This window comes from Scardinius erythrophthalmus (genome assembly GCF_964197995.2).
Source record: "Scardinius erythrophthalmus genome assembly, chromosome: 4".
NCBI classification, from domain to species: Eukaryota; Metazoa; Chordata; class Actinopteri; order Cypriniformes; family Leuciscidae; genus Scardinius; species Scardinius erythrophthalmus.
In genome coordinates, this window is record NC_138224.1 from 2,966,901 (window position 1) to 2,980,398 (window position 13,498).

The 13,498-nt window shown below is 37.0% G+C and overlaps 1 protein-coding gene across 1 annotated transcript; it reads right to left on the reverse strand.

The window, feature by feature from the left end:
• Window positions 1-6,011: 6,011 nt before the first annotated feature.
• Window positions 6,012-10,440, reverse strand: LOC308690181 (uncharacterized protein; the record flags this gene model as incomplete). The annotated part of the gene is made up of 4 exons (XM_081364508.1): window positions 6,012-6,371; window positions 7,830-7,955; window positions 9,021-9,172; window positions 10,113-10,440. The coding sequence occupies 4 exons, from the start codon at window positions 10,438-10,440 to the stop codon at window positions 6,285-6,287; spliced, it is 693 nt and encodes a 230-aa protein (XP_081220634.1). The 3' UTR covers window positions 6,012-6,284.
• Window positions 10,441-13,498: the final 3,058 nt, after the last annotated feature.

Genomic DNA, 13,498 nt, shown 5'->3' on the forward strand with positions numbered 1-13,498 from the left:
CGGCCCGGCCCGTGCCCTCCACTGCGCTGGGTGGATGGATAGATGAACGGATGGATGGACCTTACCCGAACCTCCAATACAAAGTCAATGATACGGACATATTATCAACAAAAGAATTAATGTAACCCTAAATCATTTCGAGTGAAAATCAAACATCGCGATCAGAAAAAGGGGGGCCTCGCTTTCTTTCTTCCTTTCTTTCTTCCTCCTCTTTTTCTGCTTGATCATGGGTGTTGGGACGCCATCATCACTAGGATGGAGAGAGAAGTGGCTCAACTCACTTCGGCTCTCCTCCCGCTGTGACGTCAGCCCATCTTGCTGCAGCCCTTCCCGATGCAAGCTTCCGGGAGCGCCCAGTCCCGTGACGTCATGCATATTCATGAGCTTTAAAAAGAAAAGAAAAAAAAGAAAAAAAGGAAATTTGAACACCAAGAGAAAAATTTCAAAATGTACATCTAATGGCATTTATAAATACAAATAAACAAGTATAAAGCAAGGCACGTACAGGTTAAATGTTAAATAAATAATAATCATAGAAGAAAATTATATATATATCTTCTAGGTCTTATATATATATAGGTCTTTTCATTCTTCTAATAAACCGAGGTATTTTATTATTCCAACAAATTTGCATATTCATAAGCTCCTGCCGCCCTTTTCACATTTCCAGGTTTCTCGGAAGCGGAATTTGTCATAGTTGGGTAAAGTTTCATAGCGGTGAATGAGAGACAACATTAAATATATTATTTGTGTTCCCATTTGCTCTAATAGGAGAAGAAAAACTTTTTTCACTAAAACAAGGAGGAAAAAAATAGAGAGAGAGATTGATAGCGGCAGTCAGAAGAGAGAAGAAACAACAAGCAGCGTTAACTATTTTTTCTAATTTGATGCAAATGTAATAAAATACAAAGTGTGTTAAAAATGTACGCATTTAAAAAAATAATAATAATAACATATAGAAACTTGTATATAATAAATGTAATATATATAAAAACAGTCAGTCAGTGAAAAACGTCCGTTGAGATCGCCAGCGCCCTGATTTAAATAATTATCTGCCTTTCAGCCAACCAGGTAGGCGTATAGTGAGAAACGTCACATTACCTCATTAATATTCATAAACTCAGCGTTTGCCGTAGGATTGTTTGTTTTTGATTTATCTGAAGAGTAAAGTCTCAAAAAATGTCACAAGAGGGCAGACGTCTCCTAAACATTGATAATCTTGCAGTACATTTATAAAACTCTGCATTCACAAATGTGCTGGTAGTATTAATCACTGTTTACCATGGTAACGTTTTTTTTTTTTTTTTTCTCCACAGAAATACCCGATCCAACATCGGTTTATCAGTCAGGAAATATTGATTAATCCTCTATTGACCAATTAAATACCGGGTTTTCTGCCGTAGTCAGAAGTGCGCTGATAAGACCGAGATAGTCTGGATGTCACGTCATTGCTGAGAGGCTGTAAACACAGATAAACACGAAGGTGAAAAGTTGAACATTTGGAAGAGTAAAGATGTCAAGGTAAGGCTACAGCAGTAAAAATAAACGAGTGTGTGATGGTGCAATGCCTCGAGAGAAAGTCGTGAACGCACTACAACACAAAGGACATGAATCCGTAGTTCCTGTACTATTTTTGTGTCAATTATTTTCTGTTGAGTATTGTATCATAAAACATTAACAAAACCTGAAAGCCTTCGCTCTCTGAAAAATCCCACAATGCACCGCAAAAACCAGGGAGAATCGATGATGAAAAGATTTATCTTGAACTCTGTTATGGAAACAATAAAACTTTAATTGAACAATTTGACAATCGATTTAAAAGGAATTTATACCTGTATGAGATTTATAGCCACATTAGACCTGCGGTTTGGAAAATGGATGGATGAATAATTCAGGCGCCATCTTTTGGTGAGACGCAGGAATTCGTTTGGCGCTCAATTCTCACAGTGCATTATGGGTATTCTAGTGCACTCGATAATGTCCACTATGGTTTCGGACACCACTACAAATGGCTGTTTCCTCCAATAGTGCACTACTTAAGGGTATAGGGGGTGATTTTGAACACAGCCACTGGCCCCAAAGTTTGTGTAGTGAGCCATTATTCTTACCAGTGCCCAGATTTGTATAGGCCTACACTATGACTACTAATTCACTAGCTAGGGAGCTGATTGAGACGCTCCCATGTTTTCCCTGATTTTGCTAATTTCCACCATTTTACACTCTTCAACAACGTAGTGATTTCTGATTCGCAAATGAATCATTCTTTTGAATCATTTGTCTGATTTTTTGGGAAACCAGTCAAATTATACAAGAGTACATTTAACCAAAATGTTAGGGGTGGGGGGAAACACAGAAAAACATATAGGCTACATTAAACAGCTGCATTTCCTTTAAATAGGTATAAATTACTTTTAATTGATTATTAAATTGTTTAATTCAGGTTTATACATGCCAGTTTCCATGACAGATTCAAGATACTACTAGAGCTGCCAGTTTGCTGAGTCTCAAATAATTATTAAACAGCAAATGCAAAGCGACAGCCCTTCCGGGGCTGAATTCACTCACTCCCTTTCATTCTTCAGTTCCTCAAGTGGACTGTATTAGTGGAGTAATGTAGGGAATAGTGAATCATTTCGGAGTTGTGTTGTAAGGGCTAATGCTTTTGCATAGTTTGTGCTGGCTGTTTAAAGGGATACTTCACCGATTAGCATTAAGCTTTGTATCAGTGGAAACCCGGTGGTATTTTCGAGTGACCGTGCTTCCCTCCCTCATGTCCCCCTGAGACGAGAAATTTCTGTATTGTGTGTCTGGAAATAAACCTCAGATGACGCAAAAATCATCATTTAGCTCATCAGAGGCTCTTTAGTCCAGAGGCGAGAGACTCCAGCCAGTAGGAGGAGCTCGTCCCGCATGTCTTCAACCCGCCCATAGGGGGATCTCACCATAAAACACCGTCTTTTCAGTTTCCAGTCGACTAGTAGCCTAGCTGTATCATTTCTCCCGACACTGCCCTCTGTAACCGGGAGGCGTGGCTTGGGAGTGTCCTCGTAGGGCAGCGAAGCAAGTGCATTCTGGGAGTTGTAGTCTTTCATCCACATGAGCCAAAAATAACATTTTCTGGCTTTTCTCAGTCTAGAAGGCACCAACTTCTAAAATAACTTCACATTTCTACTACATAAATGACCCAATTTAAATACACATTCATCTTTCCAGCAGTGAAATATCCCTTTAATAATTATTTGAAATTGAGCAAGCTGGCAGCTCCAGTAGTAATGAAAACATTTATCTTGAACTCTGTCATTGAAACTATTTAACCTTAATTAAACAATTTGCACTTGATAACTTCTTCCACCAAGGTTTCAGACACTACAAATGCCCCATTTAAGGGTATAGGGGGCGATTTTGGACACAGCCCTGTTCTTTGAAACACCCTTTTGTTGTTTTTGTACTAGAACTGTTTCCTATCCCTCCAGAACGCTGCTATCCGGGTAAATGCGAACACACAAAATGATTGACAGTCAGAGTCAGTTTCTGATTGGCTAATAAAGTATGTGCTTTATCAGAAACTGGTTTCTCTCCGCATCTATTTCAGTGTCCGTCAGATAGTAGGGATGTTTTAACATGACTCTGTGAAATTATTGCAATAAATGTCATCTTTACAATAAGACTCCCACAAATTTCACATAATGTAACCTAGTTTTTTCCTCACAGTTCTGACTGAAAAAAGTCTGAATTGTGAGTAAGAAAGTGGAAATAACCTTCTTTTTTTATTTCCAGGGCAGAAACAAGCTTCCATTACATGCGTAACTTATTCATGCACAGAAAATATTCCAGCTCAGATTGATCACACGCAACATGAATCCACTTGTCATAAATGAAATCATGGCACACAAATTACATCCATCTCAAAGTCCAATGAGTAGATACATGTATTTTACAATTTTATGAGGCATGGTTGTGCTTGAGTTCATTATTCTGTAGGACACATTTGTTTTTATATGCACCACACAAATGTATTCATATACAGAACGCAAATAGACTTGAGTGATTTGAATTCTTCAGAACAGTTCGTCTTATTAAAGTGCAATACAGGAGTGGTATGTCAGAAACTATCAGGATTTGTGTACACTAGGAGTGCTTTTGTATGTTCATTTCTATTCAAGTCAAGATTTTGTGAATTCTATCCTTAAAACTGAAAAACGCATTCATAACGAATCAGCCCTTAGATTACTCTATGCTTGGGTTTGATATTTGTTCAGCTTGTTATCTGTCGTGTGTTTTCCTTCAGCATTCACCCTGCAGTCACCCTTGCGTTTGCCCTCTCAACCCATCCTGACCCGCCTGTGAACTCAAATTAAGATAAGGCCCAACTTTATGGTTTAAGAGACAATAAACCAATTCAGTGATAATTAGACATTTCGACAACAAAATTCATTTATGGCACCATATCCATTCAAGCTTACAGTTTATCTCTTGGAGGGCGAATATAACATCATGATGCTGTTTAATAGAACACTTGTGATGAACAATTAGTTAAATACATATTTAAGTTGTTTAATTAAACCCAAACTCATACTCTTAATGTTATAAACACACATTCTTCCAGTGGCGTAAATAGAACGTTTAGAAATAGAATAATGTTAGCACAAAAACTAGTTGTTCATGGAACTTTTTTTAGTTGGATGTTCTAACGTTTTTAAATGTTGCTATTTGTTTCAGAACATTTAGAGAATGTTTGAATGTAACATTCCAATAATGTTTGAAAAATTCTAAAGTGGAATGTTTGTATAACGTTCAAATAACCAAGAAAGAATAACAGTTTAAAGCTGCAGTCTGTAGTTTTTCCTCTTTGTCGCCATCTCTGTTTGAAATCAGCAATTGCAGTTATTCGTGGAATTATCAACTTTACGTCGGTTGTGTCTCGGCACGGCACAGCGCGGATGAATCCGATGTTTTGGGCTGTCAGTCGCCGCCGGTGTAGATCCTGGCATTCAGCATCACAGTCTACTTTTTGAAACCAACATAAGAATTTTCACCGTAAAATGTCGTCCAAACAAGTAAGTAACATCCACTTTTGTTCTGACCAACTAAGGAAAAAAAAGTATTGCAGTAAATCGCACTGATTAAATCTAGCGATCGCTTATCATATCATATCACGTCAAACCGTGCAAATTATGCTTTGTTCTCAAATTGTTAATGTTAACAACATCAGCATTGCGTGACTATATTTAATGCCCTTCCAATATTATCCTTGTTTTCGCACGGGCCGGTTGCAGTCTCTTTTGTTCTCCGAAGTTCGAAGTCTTTTGCATTTTACAGCGAGTGAATCTCAAGTTGTCACTGGTGACTGTCGATTGAACCTTTCTAGATCCGCCATTAAATTGATAAGTTTAATTATATCAATTGCCGTGAGAAAAGGCTATAAATCTCCACCTCCAGCATCCTCACACGCAATATAGTCTACTAGCTGAGACTCTTCTTTATGTGGACAGATGTGACGTAATGACGCATGCTCAGATTCCCACGGAAAATCCACCAGTACCACTGGAATTATAAACATTATTACAAGCTTACCGTTGAGTTGAGTTGAGTTGAGCTCAGGCAAGCAGAGAGTTCTGAACAATGGCTGCTTATGTACTTGCTCAAAACATTATTTTGGATTATTTTTAACCCCAAAAAAGTTACGGACTGCAGCTTTAAAAACAGGACATTTTGAACATCCAGATCGCATTCAGCCAATATAATTCCTAATAACTTAATGGGAACATTGGCAAAACTTAGAATATATTTTTGTTTGCTGAGTATAATGCCACTGCATGTGAACTTGAATTATAGATGTCATATTTGTCAGAAAACAGCATTGATTCACCTGAACTTTTCCTTTTGCCATTTTCTCAAGAATGAATAATGATCGTCTTCAGACCTCTGGAATGAGATCTCATCTTTCATCTTCTGGAAATCTCTCAGTTCAGCCGGTGAGTGCTGTGTCACAAATGATAGGTCTATTATTAACTTAGTGGTTTTATCAGGGTTTTATTGTGATGAGATAAGAAAATTGATTTACAACTTGCCAGACGTTCATCACTTCACGTATGATTTCTTTTTTTTTAAATACATTTTATATACAAAAACACCAAATACAGTCATGCTTATACACCAGTGTGGAAAACATGTGCTTTTAATCCAAAAGGAAAGAATAGATCCAAAATGGCCTTGATCTTCATAACACTGAAGCTGAAAATGTCTCGTAAGTTGAGTGTGAATGGTGGCAGACCTATGAAAGGTCAAAAGTATGAACGATGATATTCAGGAGAGCCAATGGGAGGACAGACTGACTCCGGCAACCAGCTTTTCTGGTGAAAGCTCCGGCACTGGAATTGAAAAAAAAAACAACAATAGGAAACAGAAATTTTAGCTTCTTGCAAACTCATTTTTAGCGTAAAGTCGCAATGAAACTGAAGTAGCGACTGATCTTTTTCCATATTGTGATGTGCATTTGTGTATAATAGGATTATCAAAAAGGGGAAAAAAGTAGGGAGGGGACTTGGTGCATTGGTTGTTGATTGGATGTTGAGATGTGGCCGTGGCACTCACAAGCAGAGGGGCGGAGTTTAAGCGCACCGAATGATGAAGTCATACATCAATCTGACGTTTTCACCAGAAGGTCTGGTTTTTATTACAAGGTTAAAACATTTGTTAATAAAAGAAACGAATGTACGGATATATAACATGCCTTTGCAAAATAGATATGGTGAAGTATCATTTCATGTCGACATGATCTTTTAATAAACAGTGTGGGATGTTAGTTATATTTTAAGCTAAATTTGCACAAGCAAATGATTTTGCAAATGGCTGGAATTTAAATGGCTCTGAATTAAATATTAAGTTTAATATCTCAAATCTTATGTCATCTAATAAATGCACTAATATTTGAGTCCGACCTCTAACAAAACACCTGAATCAGCCAATCAAGACCTTCTGGTTCAAGTGTACAGAAAAAAAAAAAAAGATTTTTGCTGCTTGTTCACATTGCTTAATAAAAATGACACACCATGTCTATACATTTTGTCCTAACCTAATTTGATTGTGTTCAATCTGCTTAAATATATGTAAGATTTAAGCTTACTTAATCCATTTGTGTTGGATTACTTGAATGATTTGTGTTGCATTAACTGAAACTGGGCGGTGCTTGTTAAGTTCCCAGCATGCTTTGCATATGGCTGAATTAAGACAGAATAAATGTTAAAATTAAGTGTTATTTTATGTGTTTTTGAGAAAGTGAGAAAAGGGGGAGACTTGATAGTGTGTAATTGTGTTTAATGTTCAAGGTTGTGGACTTATAATGCTACGTTTAACTACTCTGGCTGAAGGAGAATGTACATCTTAGCATTTAAGTGCTATTGCTAGCTAATAGCTAGCGATAATCTATCAATTCAATTGTGTGACACTAACGATGAAGTCTAATTGGATGAATGAATATATGAATTTGAATACCTGAATCCTTTTATAATTCACTTTGAGACTACTTAATTGGGTCATTTAAAACGACTTAATTCCATGATGTTGAAGTTACGTCAACAAATTCTGTTCATTTAACTTAATTGATTCATGTGGAACCGATGTACACTATTAAATCATGTAAATCCAACACACAATTTTTTTCATGATTTTATTACAAATATTAGCTAAATTAAAGTTATTTAGTTAACTTTGTACATAAAGTTAAAGGTTAGTTATTTATGCTATCTTTTTGCTTTTTCTCTCTTGGGACATCAGTAATTTGGCTCAAAGGTCTCCGCTCATGGATGGATGTGAATGAAAGTATTTACCGGGACATAGAGGACGGGAGGCAGGAGGTGGTGAGTGTGTTTTGCATCTGTCAACACTGCTAACGGTCTGTGCGCGGCTTTAGCTTCACTGCGCCTCCACTTCGCCCGTCGGTTCTGGAACCAGATCTAAACAAATATGATAAACAACTATTTTCATATTACACTCTATAAAATCGCTCTTTGGCTGAACATGATTCAATCATGGACCGTTGTTCCACTTCATTGAAACAAGTAAACCCCATAATATTCATGTACAACTAACTCGAATCAATGATGTCCATTTAACTTGAAAGAGTAGTTTTAGTTTAACTTAATTTAATGCTTCTGGTTTAGTCTTGTGATTTAAATAACAACAAACTAAATATAACTTTTCTTTACACACTTTGTTAGTCCAGAAGTTATGCTGGTTTGAACCAGAGTACTACCATAGTGTTTGCTTATTAAAGCAATTCAAAGCTAAAAAAAAAAGCATAAAATAACACTTTATTTCAACATTTACTCTCCCAGTTCAGCCCCTTTGCGAAGCATGATGGGAAGTGAAAGTCCCGTTTGATCGGGTTACTTGATTGAAACATGTTATTTCAAAATGAAATCAAGTTAAGTCAAAGAGTAACTGTTTCAAGTCAGTGTAACATGAACCAATCACATTTGAACCAGAAACCAATGGTGTTGGTTTACATATTACACACATATACTTCTTCAATTCCACTTAATATCCATACTATGTATATTACATTATATTATAGCTGAAATTATAGATTATATTATAGTGTTAAGTACAATATTTGATGTAGACTCTCAAAGTATATATAAAATACATACTTAAATTGTATATAGCCTATACAAAGGTACAAATACTGACATGGTAAATATTATATTAATTATATTATATTAGATTGTTATATTATATCATATTATAGTTTTATATTGATTATATTATATTAGATTGTTATATTATATTATATTATTCATAGCTCAATATTTGTACTTTGATATAAATTCATTTATCGCGCCACAGAGCTACTTAGACAAATCCAAAAAGCTAAAAGGTGATTAAAATAAAGATTAATTTGTGTTGAGTTACAGCAAATAAAATGATACATTTCTTCCTTATATGCCTTCAAAAATCTCCATATCTTAACGAAAGGAAGCACTGGTTGGGATTATTGCGTGTGTTTTCGGACGGCGTACCTGTACTCGTCCCTCCGAGAGCTGCGTTCGACAGGCGACCCGGTCTCTGGTGTGAACGTCAGGATAGTGTGTTTCCTGGAAGACTCTCTCCAGCTCCTCCAGCTGGGACACTGTGAATGTGGTCCGCACCCGTCTGTGACCGGACCCGCGAGCTGCACCATCACAAAGGTATTCAGAAAATTGCTGCAAATCCTCTTATTGGGTTAAACAGATTGTATATTTTTCGGTTACACTTTATTTGGTAACACTTTATTTTATAGTGTCCTTGTTACATGTTACATGTACTTATCATAGTAACAGTAAATTATGCATAATTACATGCAACTAACCCTCAACCAAATCCTAATCCTACAGTAAGTACATGTAGTTAATTACATTGTAACAATGACACATTAAAATAAAGTGTAACCCTTTACTTTAAGGGGTAATTGTTACAGTGTTGCCTTTGGCTTGCTCAGTTGGAGATATTTTGGGGATATTTAATTTTATTTTATCAATCAATAAATTCCACTAGAAACAAACCTTGTTGTATTATTTTAATTTAATACTGTGAAGCTGCTTTGATACAATCTGTATTGTGAAAAGCCTATACAAATATATTTGACTTGACTTGACTTGACAGTGTAATTATATATTTAAGTTCTGAGTATTAATAAGCAACTACATGTACTATAGGGTTAAAGGATTAGGACTTGGTTGAGGGTTAGTTGCATTAACAATTTACTGTTAATACTATGGTAAATACATGTAACATATTCAACAAGGACACTGCAAAATAAAAAGTTACAAGATATTTCAACACTGTTACCCGCAGATCTTTTACACTGTAAAGACTAATAGTTGTTCGAACTAACTTAATGTCTAACAATTTCTTGTAAAAATGTGTTTACTATTCACAAACTACACCTTTGTTACTCAGATTAGGAGTAGGATTTGGTTGAGGGTTAGTTGCATGTAATTATGCATAATTTACTGTTATTACTATAAGTACATGTAACATATGTAACAAGGACACTAAAAAAAATGTTACTTATTTTTCTTATACACAAGCTATAAGCGTAATATCAGTTGACAATGATAATAAAAAGACACCTGTGCATTGGCTGATTTTAGGAGCGTCCGGCTTTGTCTTGGTCTGTGTACATCCAGATGTTTTAAGCTTCTTGTCTGTTCTGTCAGGTCCCACTGTCAAACTGGAAGGTTTTTTCAGTATTTCCTCGATCGAGTGCGACAGAAACTTTGAGCTGTTTGTGGATGTCCTGCTCTCCGTGTGTTTCTCTAGCTCCACATCAACTAATTGCATCGTGCTGTCGTCTTCAGCGTCCCAGATCGACTTGATCTTCTCCAGCTTTCCTATGTAACTAGTTATCCCAGTGCTTTTCCAGTGTCCACTGTGAGACGTCTGATATGATTGAAGCATTCATAGGAGGAGTGTAACAAAACTCCTCAGTCATAAATGCTCCACCTCTACATGTTACACATATTTCCAAACCATCAAAAACTGCTCGGGATATTTTCAAACGGCATGCCTTTTATAGATTTGCTAACAATGCAACATGGGTTGGTGTGGTGCATTATAATTGCTTGATACAAATATTAAAAGAGCATTTATTTATATAAATTATGACAGCAATTTCTACTTAAGAAGTGTCATTTTGCCAAAGCAGTTGCACAGATGTAATGTAAGCATATTTGACATAGACAACAGCGCCACCAAGTGGTCAGATGTAGGTTAACTTTGTTTTAAAGTTGTTGTTGCAACTGTTGCCAGACTAAGCCAATGCAGTTTACGTGCATTTTATTTAAAGGGATAATTCACCGCTGGAAAGATGAATGTGTATTTAAATTGGGTCATTTATGTAGTATAATGTGAAATTATTTTAGAAGTTGGTGCCTTCTAGACTGAGAAAAGCCAGAAAATGTATTTTTGGCTCATGTGGATGAAAGACTACAACTCCCAGAATGCACTTGCTTCGCTGCTCTACAAGGACACTCCCAAGCCACGCCTCCCGGTTACAGAGGGCAGTGTCGGGAGAAATGATACAGCTAGGCTACTAGTCGACTGGAAACTGAAAAGACGGCGTTTTATCCAAGCGGGAAGGAAGTCGACCGGAAGTTGAAGTCGGCCGGGTGCCGCCATCTTGAGCGGAACTTCACTTGCGTTAGCAATCCCATTGACTTCCATTCATTTTGGCGTCACTTTGACAGCGAATAACTTTACATCTGAGGCGTTTGAAGACTCCATTTGTCCATTTTTTATTTCTAAAGAAACACGACAATGTATAAAATGCTCCATTACCTTGTAGCTTATGTAATGGCCCCGTAGAAGCAATTTTTGTAAAAGTATGCTAACGATTGCGTCATAATCACGCGACTCTCTGTCGCACATTAGAGAGATTACCGTATGGACAGGAGGAGAAGCTCGCGGTCAATCGGGGGGACATAGAGGCAAAATGACAATATAATTAATCAGAATACCTAGCAAAAGTTGCTCCTGCTCCAAGCTCATGGACAGCTCCTAATCACACTCTCCGTCTCTGCAAGATTCGGAAGGGAATGATTCAGATTTCTCTCGGCACAGCTACTAGAAGACAGACGGGTTGCTCACGTGGTCCATGTAACGCTTTGCTCGGTTTGAGTCTGCGCGTCAGGAAAGGAAGTGCTAAGAAATCGCTGAAAACGGGCTTCACTTGTCTCAATTGAGTTCCAATGGGGTCGCTGTGTCCATTTCTTTTACTGTCTATGGTTTTATCGAGAGATCCCCCTATGGGCGGGTTGAACACATGCGGGACGAGCTCCTCCTACTGGCTGGAGTCTCTCGCCTCTGGACTAAAGAGCCTCTGATGAGCTAAATGATGATTTTTGTGTCATCTGAGGTTTATTTCCAGACACACAATCCAGAAATCTCTCGTCTCAGGGGGACATGAGGGGGGGAAGCACGGTCACTCGAAAATACCACCGGGTTTCTACTGATACAAAGCTTAATGCTAATCGGTGAAGTATCCCTTTAAGACTCCGCCCACCAAAGACACGACAGCCAATCCGATACTGTAAAATGAAAATTGGAGTTGGTTTTTAGTTCATGAATGTTGACTTTTCAGGCCATCTATATTGCTAGTGTACTCCTAAAAGATGATTTAGCAGAAATGTATATGTGTTTAAATTAAATTTTTCTTATCACAGCCGTGATTAAAACACCATTCCATTGGTTAATTACTTGTATATATATATATATAATTTTATATATCACTGAAATCTGAATATATCGTCAATCTAATTTACTTGCACAGACAAAAAAAAAAAAAAAAAAAAAAACATTTTTATGACCAATATTCAGCATTTGCACTGGCCATTAGGACATTTTTGCTACTCTACCTTTAAGTCGCCCGTATCATACGTATCTCTTTGTATGTGAAATTAGTATCAGCATTGATGTTTAAACATGGGAGACGAGCGATGTTTGCAGTTTAGTTTCAGCAAATTGTAGTTTCAGTGAGTTTGGGTGGACTGGGAAGTAACTTTTCAGTCCTTTTTTCCATATATCAATATCTCCGTCCCACCCTGGTTGCGGGAGCAGAGTACAGTAGGGTGAAAGTCAGCGTAGATGTTATTCATCCTGAGCTGAATAATTCACTAACACAAAACTATTCATCCCCACACAGATCTGAAAGTCCACGTCCTTCATGGATGACTCGAGGGAGACATTCATCTATATTTGATCACGTTCTCGTCCGTGACTGATGTGTCTCTGGCTAAATCTGTGTGTGTGGCTCTGTTTATCTGTGCTGCGTTTCACTTTTCTGGAAGCACTTGAAAGTCTTTCACCCCCGGAGACACTAGATGGCAGCCTAAGATATCAAAAGCAGCGTGTTTTATGTAAATACATCTCTCACGAGTAATTTGAATGTGTGTAGAGATGCGTAGCACTGTTATGCGAACACTTTTATAATTCTACATCATGAAAAAAATTAAAGCAATAAGACTAGGGAGGCAGAAAACATTAATATTCACACCTTAATCAGAACAAAATCAAACTGCTATTGACATGAATAAAGAATATGGATAGCATTTTAGCACCAATTTTATGTTATTTATAATAATATTTATTTTATTTTTTTTATAGCTGGTTACACTTTTATTTTAAGGTGACGTACTTACATTGTACTGACTCAAATAAGTACTGAATAATATTAGCTATGCACTTATTATAGAGTTTAGGGTTAGTTATGCATAATTTAGGCTACTGTACATGTAGTAACGTGTAACTGCACCTTAAAATAAAGTGTTACCTTATAGTTTTATATTAAACTTTAACATTGGCATTGTATAAGCCATTCCAAGCATATTTAGCATGCTATACTAAATGGATTATTCTTTTCTTTTCAGCCTTTGTTTCTCTCTCTTCTCTCGGGCGTCTGCTACTCCTCTGACAGTCGACCTTTTCTCCCCTAGTCTCCGCTGTAATCTGTCTCTGAGAG